Raw genomic sequence first — 14,938 nt, 5'->3', positions numbered from 1 at the left:
TACGTAGTGCGGTTTTTGCATTAAGAAATTATACTCTGAAATAAGATGGGGGTATTGTTATCAATTTATTAAATATATATTATAAAGATAGCGTTATATTGGTGCGTTATTGTTAAAAACAATCCATACTGCTTATAGCTGTCATTGGATAAAATGTTCCGCGGAACCTCCCCTTTAATTGGGCGTTGTACGTTTCACCCGGAAGAGGAGATCGGTTTGCCTGTAGTTTCTACTTTGCTAGTGGTATGTCATTGCAGAGTGGAACCTGCTGGGGTTTGATCGGGCGTAAGCCGAATGGATAGAGGGAAATTAAATGATAGACGTAAAAGAACTGCTTGATCGCAAGACTGGTGAGTTGCGTTGATCGCTCTGTTGATTCATTTCGAATCTACAATTGTAGCTTGCTAAAATATTGCACTGTTAAATAATGTATTTGAACCTGTGATATTTGTAAATTCATGAACTTCAGCCAGCGAGCGAGCAAGATCTGCTGCAGACGAAACTTGCTTTGCTAGTAGTTGGCAAACGTTAATGGTATCTGCAAAAGTAATTGCTCAGCTAAAAGCAAATGTAACATTAGCTAGGTGGGAAATGATCCAATGCAAGCGCCTGTCTTTGCTTGATCAGATCAGCGAGGGTCCACGTTCTGAAATCAGATTGCTAGCTAGGTAGCCAGTCCACTATGGGTTTTGGAATAACCATTATAATCTGGGATAATCTTGGGCATTTTAACAGTTAGCTTGCTAGCAAGACTGCATGTCTTTTAGCTCAATACATCTACACAGTGACAAAATGCTTGCATTGTGCGAGGCTGTGCAGGGAACATTAGCTAGCTAGGTCTGACTATCCGGTTAGCGTCATTAGCTAGCTAATGTGATGATGGTTAATAAATGTTTTGTTTTTATAATTTTGGAAGAACCGTTAACATTAGCTTGTTCGATAATTATTTGTCATTGTTTCATTTCTGAAATGCAAATCACAAATTGTGTTACTGTCTTCTAACGTGGTTACTATTTTTTAACTGCTCGTGGCCCAGGTCTCGCTATCTAACATTAGGTTCTCCAGTTAGCTTGCCAGGTAACTGTTAGCCTGATGTTATATGCAGCGAAATAAATCTGATACTCACTCTGCTATTGCCCATGCGCTGGCCAGTTTGCAAATTTGGTAATAATAATGCGGCTGACAGACATTTACTTATTCAGCAACATGCTGATTTGTACAACATAAAATGTGTATAACGAAGCTGTCAACCATTAGCTTGTTAGCTAACTATCTAACCTAGTTAGCTTCTCGAGTTCTGAAAAGGCAGTCCGTTGCGATTAACAAGTGGCTATTCGAGGTCATTTGAGGTAAGACCTATAATCCATTGCGATGTATCTGAACCCCCTACTTCAAGAAAGCAGTGGCATGCAATTATTTCAGCAAGCTAAGCTGGCAAGCAAGCCGACGTGTGATAGCTAACGACTGAGCTATAGGCCATTCATTTGGCCTAGGTAAATTATATGTCGGGTTAATACTAGATCCGGTTAATCTAATGTGACAACGTTGCGGCCACTTCATACAGGTTAGCAACATCGAAGTTACTTTTAAACCACATACATTTGACTAATTAACCTTGTATTGTTGCTTATTGCTTTGGTGCAGTTACTGCCTATCAACTACAATGAGTCTTGCCAAAGGCATCACTCTCTTTGATGTCTGGTTGTTTAGGCTACACCTTTTGGCAAAGAGATTCAGCAGCCTGTTATGGGTGCACGGTGAAAGCAATACGGAGGTGTAGTTTGACTTGTGTATGTACGTTGGCTTTTGCTTGTTCCCTTAGCCTGTTTGTAAAACATGTGGTCTGCATAATCAAGTTGTATAAGCAGTGGTATTCCACGTACTTAGAATTTTTCGAATGGCAAAAAAAAGTTTCACACGGGATGTTATTTAAAAAAGAAAAGGAAAAAAAAGAGTGGAACAGTGACTTGTTTGTTTATCTTTCGTAGGTAAGTGTTGTAAGGATGACGATGGCTCATGTTGGGGCAATAGTTGCGACTGTCACCGGAGTGATGGCCATGTTTCTGCACTCCTCAATACACAAGATTGAAGAGGGGCACCTTGCTGTTTACTACAGGTGTGTGGTATTTCACAGTACTCCGGTCTAAATAATTCAATATTTGACGTAATTTTCTTACTTTGATCTCAGTTTGAACAACTTTGACTTATCATTTTTGTAAAAAGAAAATATTTTTAGACTATTTTTAGTGTCCATTTCTTTGAGTACAGTAAAATTGTCTTACTGTACCTAAACTAGAAAAATGTCAGTTTCATATTCAATGACCGCTAGACTCTGGACTATTTATAGTCAATATTGAATTTGCACTGCAAAGCAGCATTTCCCAACCAGTGTGCCAGGGTACTATGGTGTGCTGTCAGCTGTGACGCATGTACAATTTTTGGTGCCCCATGATATTCTGTAGATTTGTAAAGTGTGCTGCAGAATGAAAATGGTTGGGAAATGCTGTTCTCCTGCCTTAATGTATAATGCAATGATATGCTCATGTAGAAAGACACCGGGCAAATTTAGCCATGGAAGGCTTTTTATTTTTCAGCCATATCTATTTGTCCTGGAGATGTTTAGAGATTTAAAAAAACATCCATCTTCACTAAAATCTATTTCCGAGTTCATACATTCTATGTCTTAGCATTTCTGTTGTGCCATAGTACAGCCAGCTAACTTGGGTTTCTTTATCTTTGTCGCCAAAATAATTTTTATCTGTTTGAGTTACTTAGTTCCCGTTTGTCAGTAGTTAATCAAACGAATCCCGTTTTTTATCTCCGTTTCAGAGGTGGGGCTCTTCTGATGTCTCCAAATGGCCCAGGCTACCACATCATGCTACCGTTCATCACCAGTTACCGATCTGTCCAGGTCTGTAACAAATATGCACTTTAAAAAAAAATGTTCACAAGAGCCCATCCCAAAGAATAATGTGTGCTGCGTCCCCCTGGGTCGTCTTCAATGGTTCAGAGAAAATTGCTGCGGTCACAACTTGGAAAAAGCATCTAATTTCTCTCTGAGGGGCTGGAGGGAATGCCGGATTCCAGCTGTTCCACACATTCCCCACTGCTCCCTTGCATGACCTGTTCCCACGGATACAGACTTCCAGCATATGCCAAATATGAGACCATTCATATGGCATTAGCCAGAATTAACGCACGTTCCCGTCAAGATTGACCGTTTCCGTTCTTGCAAATCCACAAGTAGTGTCTTCTGATGACTTGCTTTTTTTCCCCTGATTTGTGCTTGTTGAAATTAGAGAACTTAGAGAACCTTTCAGGTGTATTTACCTCAAAACTGAAAGCCAAAAATACAGTGCAGCTGGAGGTTGAGATTGCAATAACAATGATAATTTGGTAATTGCCTGTAAATGTTGCCATAAATGATGTGTGCTTCTTTTCAGTGTTCTGTCAAGTATACATTTTTTGACTGTCGCCTTTTAAAATTCCAGACAACCCTCCAGACAGATGAAATAAAGAATGTGCCTTGTGGAACCAGGTAGAATGCTTGTTATAATTTTTATTTTACGGTCTTGTGACTGAATAAATTGCATTGTTGAGTGCTGTTTGGGAAAATGTTGCCCACATTGGTAGCTTTATTTAGTCATGTAGGGAGTGTGATTTCAAGTCTCTGGGGCGATACTTTAATAGGACAACAAGGAACTCTGCAATGCACTGTGAACTCCCAGTCTTCAGGGACTGTCGTTTTACCATGTATTGTAGGAAATCTTAACAGTGTTGTTGTAAAAGATATCAGGGGGAGGTGAGGAATACGAGCCAGTAGAACCACCAAGGCTATGATTCAGAGTGATCTGACATAATGAGGTTCCAGTCGGAGGTCATCATAAAATGTTTTTTGGTTCCCAAACGGCAAATAAATGAAACTAGTTTTTGAGCCAGATCAGTTATATTTATCTGATCGAGAGCAGAATACTTGTCATTTCTTGGCACAAACAGAAGGGCACACCAAACGCATGCTCAGGAATGGTAGGACAGGGCACACAAAGTAACACATTAACCAAGCTTTTCTTGTGCATTCGGCGATCTGGACACAGGACTAGATCTGTTTTAATTGCTGGCTGGTAGGAATATGAATGAGCTGTTCATTTTTTTGACAGTGGAGGTGTCATGATCTACTTTGATCGAATTGAAGTGGTCAACATGCTGGTTCCTACAGCAGGTAATTTCCGCTGTTCGTATTCTAATAACAAATTTACTTTGTTTCACTCGGTACTTTCTGGTACACTTTTAATATCCTGCTATTTAAAAAACAAATCTATCTTTGTTCAGTGATAGACATTGTGAAAAACTACACTGCTGATTATGACAAGACGTTGATCTTTAATAAGATCCACCACGAGCTGAATCAGTTCTGCAGCGTACATACTCTCCAGGAGGTCTACATCGAATTATTTGGTAAGTAGTGGTGAGCATAGTAAAATTGTGTCATTTGGCATCAAAAGAAAATAGCCTCATTGACACATTGTGTGACATAAATTATCTAAAATGCGTGTCAGCTTTGGAAGGTTCTGGATCTTTGTTGTTCTTGATATTGTTGTAGACATTATCGATGAGAACCTGAAGATTGCACTTCAGAAGGAGCTGAATGTTATGGCGCCTGGTCTCACTATTCAGGTGAGTTGAAATGTAGAAATAAGAACTGGTTGTTTGCTATAGTATCACCCAGAGGAATAATTCCATTGTCATTGAAATGTATGATTTACAGAACTTGTGTAAGATTGACAAAACGGATGACCTGACGAAACATTGACCCATATCATGGTATCAGTTGGTAAATACTTGAAAGGGTTGGCTGAAATATAAGCTACGTGATTAATTAGTGACACCATTTTTTGTACAAGGATCATTAGCTGGAGTCAATAAGGTTTCCATGGCAACTTCTGTTTGAAGTGCTTTTGTTCTTTTTGGTTGCAGGCAGTGCGTGTTACAAAGCCCAAAATTCCAGAGGCAATCAGGAGGAATTTTGAATTAATGTGAGTATGAGAATGCCGCTTTCTCTTGGCTATTGGGATATGCAAAGCAGGTGAGGTGCAGTCAGTTGATATTTGAGTAGGACGGACAGTTGGAGGAAAATAACTGACTGCTGAAGTGGCTAAACCTTCACTTCCGTCTGTTCTTTAGGTTGTGTTTATTACAGCATGTACAATTGTATTAATTCCTCACTGAAACTGCCAAAAAAGGAAATGAGCTAACTCTAATAGTGATGCTATTATTTTATCACAAGCTTTGTTAACGGGCGTCAAGCTGCTGCAACGGATTTGTGTATTATATGTGGAAATAAGGTTCATATTTCTCAAATGGCTCCATATTTAATATTTACTTGCAGTACTACTAAGGTCAATTTTTCAAAGTTTTTAAGACTGGTACCAATAAAAAAAAAACAGATATAAGTGAGCAAGGCAAACCCTTGGCCAACCCACACATTTAAAAAAAGCACTACGACATGTTAAATGGACCTGTTGAGTTTCAGTATTTTGGCCTTAAAGTTTATTGTGGCGCTTCTGTGATGGTTCATTGCGCATAGCCTACACATTGCACTGCTGTGGGGGTATGACTTGTCCTTTGGCGAGCATTTTGAAGGCCTTGCAGCAGTCAGTGGTGTTTCTGGCAGTGTTTTCTCCACTGATCTGGGCCTGTGTCTGTCTCTTTCTCTCCAGGGAGGCTGAGAAGACCAGGCTGCTCATCACTGCACAGACCCAGAAGGTGGTGGAGAAGGAGGCTGAGACAGAGCGAAAGAAAGCCATCATTGGTATGGAAGAAAAGACTTATGTCTTATGTCGAGTCGGTCTATAGGATTTTCCCCACAAGATTTAGCCAGGCTAGAAATATGGTGGTTAGCCAGTCAAGAAATGTTTAGCAGATGCGAATGAGCAGATGAGTCCTCTTTAGTAGACTGCTGTATTGGATCGCATTTGTGTAACATCCATGCGTTAGAATGTGGGTCAGTTTGAGTGTTTGTATGTTCTGAAAAAGAGCTATGAGTAACTGCTTGTGAGTAGGCTGCTACTTTCATAGACAGTAAACATGGGCTGCTACTTTTCATAAACATTTTAAAAGGTCATTTAAAAAATAACAGAATTGGCAGGTTATTTTCCAGAAACTTCCAACCATTCCTTTTGAATCTTGTTTCCTTTCAGAGGCCCAGAAGATAGCACTAGTGGCTGAAATCCACTACAGGCAGAAGGTCATGGAGAAAGAAACAGAGAAGAGGATCTCTGAAATAGAAGGTTTTTGTTAATGTGTTTGTGTACTGGTCTGCGGGATCAGTGGGACTGTGTCTGTAACACGCATGGGAACTGTCATGTAACTGATGAGCTGTGTGTTACAGACGCGGCGTTTCTGGCCAGAGAGAAGGCCAGGGCAGATGCAGAATACTACACTGCAGAAAGGCTAGCTGAAGCTAATAGGGTAATTTCATTCATTATTCATTGCACACCTGTGCAGCATAACCAATACATTTTGGTTGGTTGTTTAATATTGGGGCAGCCTGTAGCCTAGGTGTTAAGGTGCATGACCGTGAGGTTCAAGCCCCGGTGTAGGCACGATAAGATCCATGCAGCAGCTGCACCTTTGAGCAAGGCCCTTAACCCCACTTTGGGGGTTCATCCCGTGCTTGGTCTAATCAACTGTAAGACGGTTTGGATAAAAGTGTTACCTAAATAACTGTAATGTAGTAATAATAATAATCCTTGATTGCTTTTGCTGCTTTTTCTGGTTTTAAGCAAAACGGTGTTGGTAATTTCTCATGTTATACTGCAGTATTTGTGTGTGTGTGTATCTCATGAATATTGAACTCATCCCTGCACACAGTTGAAGCTCACTCCTGAATACCTTGAGCTCATGAGGCACCAGGCGATTGCGGCCAACAGCAAGATCTACTTCGGACAGGACATCCCCACCATGTTCCTGGACAACAGCGGCAGCCCGGGCCGGACTAAGAGCGAGCGGGAGCCCCAGGACCTGCTGGAAGTTCTGGACCGGGGCGGGAGACGCAGGAGAGCATCCTCTAAAATGTCTGGGCGCTGAGGAGAAGGGGGCTAGAAGGCCACGCCCCAGCCGTCGGTCTGCTGGAGAATTTACGGGCATGCTCTGTCACTTAGCTTTTCTCTTCTGAAGGTGGAGAACAGGGAGTGCTGACTGCTGACTGACAGGCTGAGGGATGTGGCTGTCCTGTTTTCGCAGTGGCTCATGTGACACTGCTCTGTCAGGTGGGACAGGTACGAGCTGAGTTAGTGTGTGTGCGCACTGCCTGAATGACTGCTGCAGATTACCTATGATGGCTAACTACCGCTGGGACATGGGTGTCAATCTAATGTGATTACAGCGACAAGAGTAACCACTTTTTTTAATGAGAAGATTATTCGCTGGGTCTTATATGCAACTCTTGGCTTTGCAAATTTATGCGTTCATATTTTTTTTGACCTGTGCATTTAGTTTCCGGGTTGATCTACATTTAAATTCAGAGGGTTATTAATTTGAAGCAGTTGTTTAGTTTTTTTTGTGTAACTGGAATTATCTGGCTAAGGTATACAAGAACATTTGCAATTCACTCTTCTGTAAAGGGAAATTTCCTCGGTAAGGAATATAACTTTTTTGAATAAATGATTTGAATGTGAACATCGCAGCACTTGGAAGTTTCATTGTAGGAATACTTATCGATTACCTAGCTCACTCAAGTAATGGCTTTATTAGCCAAAGGCATTTCATCTGTTAACACAAATCAGACTGGTTAAGTGTTATTTAAGTTCTTACTTAAGGAGAAAAATGTGTTATGTCACAGGCCAATAATGATGTTTACACGTGCATATATTTCCACATGCTGAACCCCGAGGTGTCTTGTAGAATAGCGTGATTGGTGGCACTGTAACAGAGAGTCGAGTTTAAACACTAAAGATGATGCTTCTTACAAAGGGCACCAAGGACAAAGGGCTTGAACCAAAAAAACAAATCATGCTTCAGTTTCACCATCTTTATTATTCATTATCTAAAGAATGATTAAATAATTCTATTTTTGTCAAAGCATATCTAAGTGGGCACCGGAATACATTTTAATGTTTGAAAATGAGCTCTTATTATTTTGTATTGGGTGCAGCTGGTGATGTGGTGCCACCAGGATGTGCTGAGGTGATTGTTTTGTAAACGGAAATGTGTCCAAAGGGTGCCTCTTCACATAATATAGGGGTACCCTTAAGGTGAGGTGACAGATTCTTCTGTCTTGAGTCTGTCTTTCTTGCAATGGAGACTGAATATGTTTATTTTTATTTTTGGGTAGACCGAGCTTGAACTGCACTGCCCCTGTAGATTTGTCCAAGATCAAATGCTCAGTGCTCTGCCTGTAAAGGCCAAATGCCTGTATTCAGAATGATTTGGGGGCTGATTTAATGTAGTTGGCACTGGGGGCTTGACAGGTCTTGCCATTTATGGATATCTCGTGTTTTTATTTTGTATTAAATCTGTGCTATGCCATAAATTCAGTTTGAATTAAATGGAATCTGTGCTAATGGAGAACAAGAAAGTCTCCAAAAATGTGATTAATAAAATCTTTGCTAACTGTTGCAGTATTTCAGAAGGATACTTGAGGTTTAAACTGTATAAACATTTTCCTTTCCTGGGGATGGATGCAGTGAAAGCTGGAGATGGTGTAGGAGTACCCCCTCTTCCCCCCCCCCAAATTAATTCCTTGATTAATATATTTTGGTGTTTTCGGCTCTTGTGGTTGAGATTTTAAGTAAAGGAACTGGATCTGCCTGCAGGGGGAGCTGTTGTGCTTCCTAAAATAGCTTCACTCCACTCCACTCCATGTCCTGTGGGCTGCAGTGTCTGTATTTGCGCCTACCATGCGCTACACCACCCGATTTCACTAATTATTTTACCTGCTTGGTTCAGATAATAGACTAATTCATGAAATCAGGTGGTGTAGACCCTGCGGCCCACATGACGTGGAGTTGAGTTCAGCGCTGGTCTAAAGTAATGTGTTATTCAAGTCTGAGGAATTTGTTTAGTAGAGCCATGTTTTGTTGTTCATTGGAGACTGCCGTGCTGTGTGCCTGTGTTGTTTATGAGCATATAAGGTGTAAAGCACACATGAGCCTATACAAAGCCAAGCGTGCATCCGGCATTATTGTCCTGTTACAATTTAATTTAATTTAATTCAGTATCTCAGGATGTTCAGTACTTTTCTTTAAAGCTGATTAAGCAATTGTTCAAATTCGGTGATTTCTACAGCCATCTTTGGTTGTTTTGTGGTATAGTGATGTGTTCATTGTAATTTGTCAAAGCATTATATTAATTTACTGACGATGCAAAGGTCGTAACACTAAAACCTTCAACTAATCAACTAAACAAATTCAGCAAAAACAGTGGGAAATTTCCAAGAACTGCATGCTTAATCCCAATAATGTGATTGGTGTTATTCCAAGACATTCTTGCTTACTTGGTGAAGGAGATCAGTTGAGTTGTCAGAAAGATAGTTGTGGCGATGGTTAGTGATGCTTTCATTCTGATTAGCAATGTGATGCAAAACGTTTGAATTGAAAATTTCATATGTTTACTATGTGAATGCTACTTTTTTGTACAATCTGCGTAATCTGAATATGTCGCAATTTTGAAATGTTTTTATGCAACCTTTCCAAGCAGTTTTGACAATGGCCTCTGAAAAAATAAAACATATTTTGATACCACAATGGCATGCTGTTTAATTGACTCATCACTCTACATCTGCTGAAGTCTCTACACTGTTTTAATGCCTCTTTGGCCAATAGGTATATGTGTGTACGTAGGCTGATTTGGATTACAGAAGAAATGCAGTTTCTTAATAATTCTAATTTCAGTCCAGTCCAGTGGAGCAGTTGTCACCCACTAGGGGTCAGTATTGGCCAAATTCTAATTTCAAAGAAGTAAAATGGTCACCTTTCTGACAGACCTGGGTCAAATACCCACAAATTACTAAGGAAAGCAAATCCTCAAATTGTGTCCGGGGTCTTTTATTTACTTGGGCTGCACAAAGCACAGGCCTTTATTTGGGGCAGGCTTGTATTCAAGGCAGGCCTTTATTTCTTATTAGGCTTCTGGTGTAGAATTTTATTCTTAGAAATAAAGTAAAAGGCTACACTTAAAGTGGGCCAACACTGTTCAACACTTCCTGTAACCATTCAGAAATCAATTAGTGTAGGCTAATCAGGAAACACCGTTTGGTCAGTCATAGTGTCAGTCTTAACAGACTTAGTTTATTGCAAATATTCTCAAACACAATAAATCACATGCAAGTCCAGAATCCATAAAATAACAACTTGCCAGACACGCCTTCATGAACAATAACAAATTAGCGAAGATAACAGCAAGTTTATTGCGAGCCAAGGCAGCCGCTTTCATTCATTCATTGAACGTGCGCTGTGCTGTAAATACATGGAAATACATGGAAACCTAATACAAGTAGCCTAAATTGAGTAAATTTTTTATTTTGCCTGATTTACTTTTTATTAAATTCGTAGGCTGGAATGCCTCGCGGCAACAATTGTGTTTAAATGTATACTGCTTCAGTCTTTGGCAAGCAGCAAGCGACTGGTAGCTTGAGAGCAACGTGTTGGAGACCCATGGTGTAGGACAACGACTTTTCATTGGCAACAGTATTAAACCAACCAACAATATAAAATATTAAGAAGAGCTCTTTTATTTCATTGAGTTAAATCGAAACAATGTCTTCTAGTGCTCATGGACTACTGGTAGGCAATATTACCCTGGCTTGTATTTGGGGGCCGGCCTTTATTTGTCTGAATCGGCCATGCCCCCAGCTATTATCCGGGGCCCGGCTTCAAATAGAATCCCGGCCACAATTTGAGGATTTACTGTAATTCATTTGGGATTCAAATACTTTTCTGTGCTCGATTCATCTCGCCTGTTGCAACTGAGCCAACCAAGAGGACCAATAGACCAGACAAGCTCAGTAAAGCATAGAAAAGTATGTGAATCCAATACCATTACAAATTTGACCCAAGTCTGATTTCTGACCCAGTCAATCTTAACCATTGAAGCCTCTCCTGTGTACCAGTAGTGGATACTAGGTTTTAATTTCACATCAAATCAACTATAACATTCAGATTTCACTTTAATAAAGATATCATACTCATTGGTTTTTGTTTAAATTTTATCACCCACTGAGAGTGGATGAAACCAGAAGAAGTAGAAATAGCAGCTGTCTTAGAAGTTGAAACCAAAGAAGAAGACCACAATAGAGGAACTGAGAGTTAAAACACAGGAAATTAGTTTTCTGAAAATGTTGATAAAAGTGACTCGTCTTCTCCAGGGATTGTGCAGACCTACACAGATGCTATTGTTCCAATCCACACTCTGTTAAAAAAAAAAAAAAAAGGTTATCCAGCTCTTGTGCGAGGGAAGTTTCACTGTTTAATGTCAGTTTCTGACATTAAATTTCAATTGAAACTTTTATCTAGGGTCGCTTGAAATGGAAAATATTTTTCTGACGTCTTAATTGTCTTTGCCCACTTACCACCTTTGTACAGTAACCTCAGCAGCTCATGAACCTGGATGCAAAGCCTGTTTCGACCCACTCGAGTTAACCAGCAGCTTGAATTGAACATTCCTGAGTAAGAATGAAATCTAGCAGACTGTGAGACTTTAGGACCTAGGCTGCTCTACTCCAGTCACATTCAAACTGAATGTGAACGTAAAACTTTATTCAAAATGAGTGGGGGCTGTAGAATTCACCACTAAGATGTCTTCACAAGGAACTTGGGGAAATGTTTAGCAAGTTGACTGGCATTGTATTGGTGCTATTATTCCAGTTACTTATTTATTTAATATGTTTTTCCTGGCACTGTGCTACTTATGTTCATGCTTTTCAGCTCTTGTGTCAACCCAGGTTGCAATTTCTTGGACATGCTCGTTTCCTGTGTTGGTGTGCTGTCGGAGGAAGGATCTCAGGTGCAGAGGAAGTGGGAAATTTGTGAACATTTGCATCCTTTGGTGAGCTGGCTGTCCCGTCTCTGGGCGTTCAGCGTCCGCTCTCTGCCCCTGCCCTCCCAATGGTGGACTGACCTTCCCCGACCTGCCAGGAGGGGTCATTCACTGGCTGTTTTCCGCAAACACCTAGGGCCAGTTTCGTAGACAGATTGAGCCTAGTTCTAGACTAAATTACATTTTGAATGCAGATACTCCATACATTAACATATCTTCTGAATCAGACAGGAAGACATTTTTGGCAGGTATATTTTAAGCGGTGGATCCGTGTGATGTTTTTCCCTGGGGAGATCCAGAATCAGTTGGGGTCTGTTCACACATAATTTAGCTGTCTTCAGCCACTGGGTAAGACTCACCAACTTCCCTTGTGTTCTCTTCCACTGCTAAAGAATTGAAACTACCCATTAAACCCACACCCAAACCAGACTAACTCTTACTTGGCGGTCAAGGCTGTATTTAATAGTTCAAGTTTCTTAAGAATTCCATCTTTAGCCTGGTGAACATTAACATAGGCATACGTAGATGTTACGTTTGGTGGTTTGTTTATATTTTTAACACATACTGCGAAAACATACTGTAGACAGTACATATATGTCAGGTCTATGTGGCTTTATTGAATTGGACACAATCATAACGGGGATGGATAAGTTTAGTGTAAAAAAGCCTGCGTTTGATTCACTTACACTGCATAGGACACTGCCTAAGCTGGGGTCTGATGGCTTAAATGAGAAAGGGTTGATGCTCCATTGTCCTGTCAATCTTAAAATTGCATGATGGGAAGACATTTAAACAGTACCTTCCATTAGCACCCTGTGCCATTTTAAGAAAGTTTTTTTTTTTTTTTGGCTGTGTTTGAAATGCTTTCTCACTGGTATTTCCACTGTCTCAAAAAACAGGAAATTTTCCAGCTACAATTTTACATGATGCAAAAATATCCCTGCCACTGAATGTTGCTAATGTGAAGAACATTACATCCACATTTTGTGTGGATGTAATTTCTGTAATCTTAGCATTGCTCATGGTCTAGTCATTTCTATGAAGTGAAATGGTAAAAGCAGCTTGATTTAATTATAATGACAACCTTCTGCCAAAATAATGAATAATTGGACTGACGGAGACCGTCAACTGCGCTGTAACAAATTATGCCTAGTTCTATAATGGGTGAGCAGACGTGGCCACCTGCATTTTGTTTAGTGGCTGAGTCATTAAAAACTGTTTGCCATCACACTATGTAGAACAGCTGCGGATGTGTCATCCTGGTTGCACTTAAAAAATAAATTCCTGTTTTGCAATTATTTGGAAAAGAAGAAGTATTTTTCGACATGCTCATTTGTTTTGGTGGCATGCCTTAATATGGTTACACTGCAACGATGGGAGTGGATTGCTTACCCATATTTTGCATCATTCCTCAATAACCTATTTCATGTCATCCGCTGTAAATACATTTCTATGGTGGCCTATGAAAAACACATCCTGCCATGACCAGCTTCAAATGACCAACTACCAGTTGTTAAAAACATAGCTTGAGCTGGTCTGAACTGGTCAACTAGCTACCAGCTGTTTCAAAACCAGCAGAGCAGAATACGATGGACAATCTTTCTGCAGGCCTGTTGTTCTTTCAGTGACCTGTAGCTTCCTGCACAGACTCCTGTATCTATGCCCATCCTTGTCCATGAGGAAATAGAGGAAAATAAAGTATTTTTGGCATTAGTTATTTTCCAAGATAAATGCTGTCTCAACATTCTCTTATCTCTCCGTGTGGGTAAATTTCCTCTCTGAGACAAGTTAATTGCATTACATTACAGTCATTTAGCCGACACTCTTATCCAGTGCAAATAAGAACCAGGGACAAGTGCATTGAAGACGTCCTAGAGTGATCACATTCTACTGCATAAAAGAATGGATCTTTATCAGGCTGTCTGTAGGGAGATATAATACTGAATGTCCATTGACTGTGGAACTTGAAGGTTTTTTAAGTGGATCAATTTTCATCTCATCCATGGCCACTGGGACTTGGAAAAGAAATGTAAGCGTGTCACACAGACTGAGAAACATGCATATGAAGTGGCAGAGACCAAGCCTGGATAGTGTGTGAATTTGACAACGTCTTCATAAAGCAGGTTATAACATTACTGGAAATAAATCTCCCTTTTGAACATTATTTTAAACTACCCATGATTAGAACCTTGACTCATTTCCTTTTGTGATACACATCCTCTGATGAAATATCTTGACTTGTATATCCGGAAAAGCTACTTATGACACCGAGTGTGAAGAGTGCGTAAGCTCCGTGAATCTAATGCACCATGTTGCTATGTATGAGGACAGATACACATCAGAGCTGTTCTCTTAGGTGGGCAAGTTGCATGCCATGTTTTCATTAATTGATATTGAACAACTAGGCTACATTGAAACTAGCATTTTATTCATTGTATAGGCAGAGCTTTTATATAGGAAATTATACAGTATACCAGGAACCCAGGAAACTTGTGCACATCACCTGCTCTTGCAATAAGTTTCCTTTCATGAGGCAACTGAAAATACATTGCACAGTAACTGTTCACAGAAAACAAACTGTAAATTAGAACAAAATGTCTTTTTGTAACTTCGGCATTTTCTCTGATTTCACAGTCCCTGCAGGCTTGCCAGGCATGGCACAGTTATTCCTGCACGTACTGGAACCTTTTAGCAAAGTTCAAGAGAAGATGGGTAGGGAATTTGGAATTATATGCACCTTTTCTCCCTTTCGCATGTATCATATAACTACTGTGAAACATGCGTTTAAGACCTTGAGCTGATTAAGTCGTGCAACCCAGGTGTGTGTGTGTCTAGGTGTGACCCAGTTGCCCAGATTCCCTCCCTCTGCCCTGAAATCTGTTGAAATCTGTTTTTTTAAAAGGGA

At 40.2% G+C, this 14,938-nt stretch overlaps 1 protein-coding gene across 3 annotated transcripts; it reads left to right on the top strand.

Annotated features, from left to right (window-relative positions):
* Nucleotides 1-221: 221 nt before the first annotated feature.
* Nucleotides 222-9,743, top strand: LOC133114951 (erlin-1-like). 3 transcript variants are annotated; one of them, XM_061224657.1, is made up of 12 exons: nt 222-350; nt 1,989-2,116; nt 2,830-2,911; nt 3,492-3,538; nt 4,158-4,219; nt 4,330-4,455; nt 4,601-4,674; nt 4,975-5,033; nt 5,718-5,809; nt 6,198-6,287; nt 6,389-6,468; nt 6,871-9,743. In XM_061224657.1, the coding sequence occupies exons 2-12, from the start codon at nt 2,004-2,006 to the stop codon at nt 7,084-7,086; spliced, it is 1,041 nt and encodes a 346-aa protein (XP_061080641.1). In that variant the 5' UTR covers nt 222-350; nt 1,989-2,003; the 3' UTR covers nt 7,087-9,743. The 3 variants fall into 3 exon arrangements, with proteins under 3 accessions (XP_061080641.1, XP_061080648.1, XP_061080633.1); XM_061224664.1 differs by lacking the exon at nt 222-350 and adding an exon at nt 575-668; XM_061224649.1 differs by lacking the exon at nt 222-350 and adding an exon at nt 991-1,349.
* Nucleotides 9,744-14,938: the final 5,195 nt, after the last annotated feature.

This window comes from Conger conger, chromosome 2 (genome assembly GCF_963514075.1).
Source record: "Conger conger chromosome 2, fConCon1.1, whole genome shotgun sequence".
Taxonomy (NCBI): Eukaryota; Metazoa; Chordata; class Actinopteri; order Anguilliformes; family Congridae; genus Conger; species Conger conger.
The sequence above is the reverse complement of the archived record's forward strand: the minus strand, read 5'-3'. Positions and strand labels throughout refer to the sequence as shown.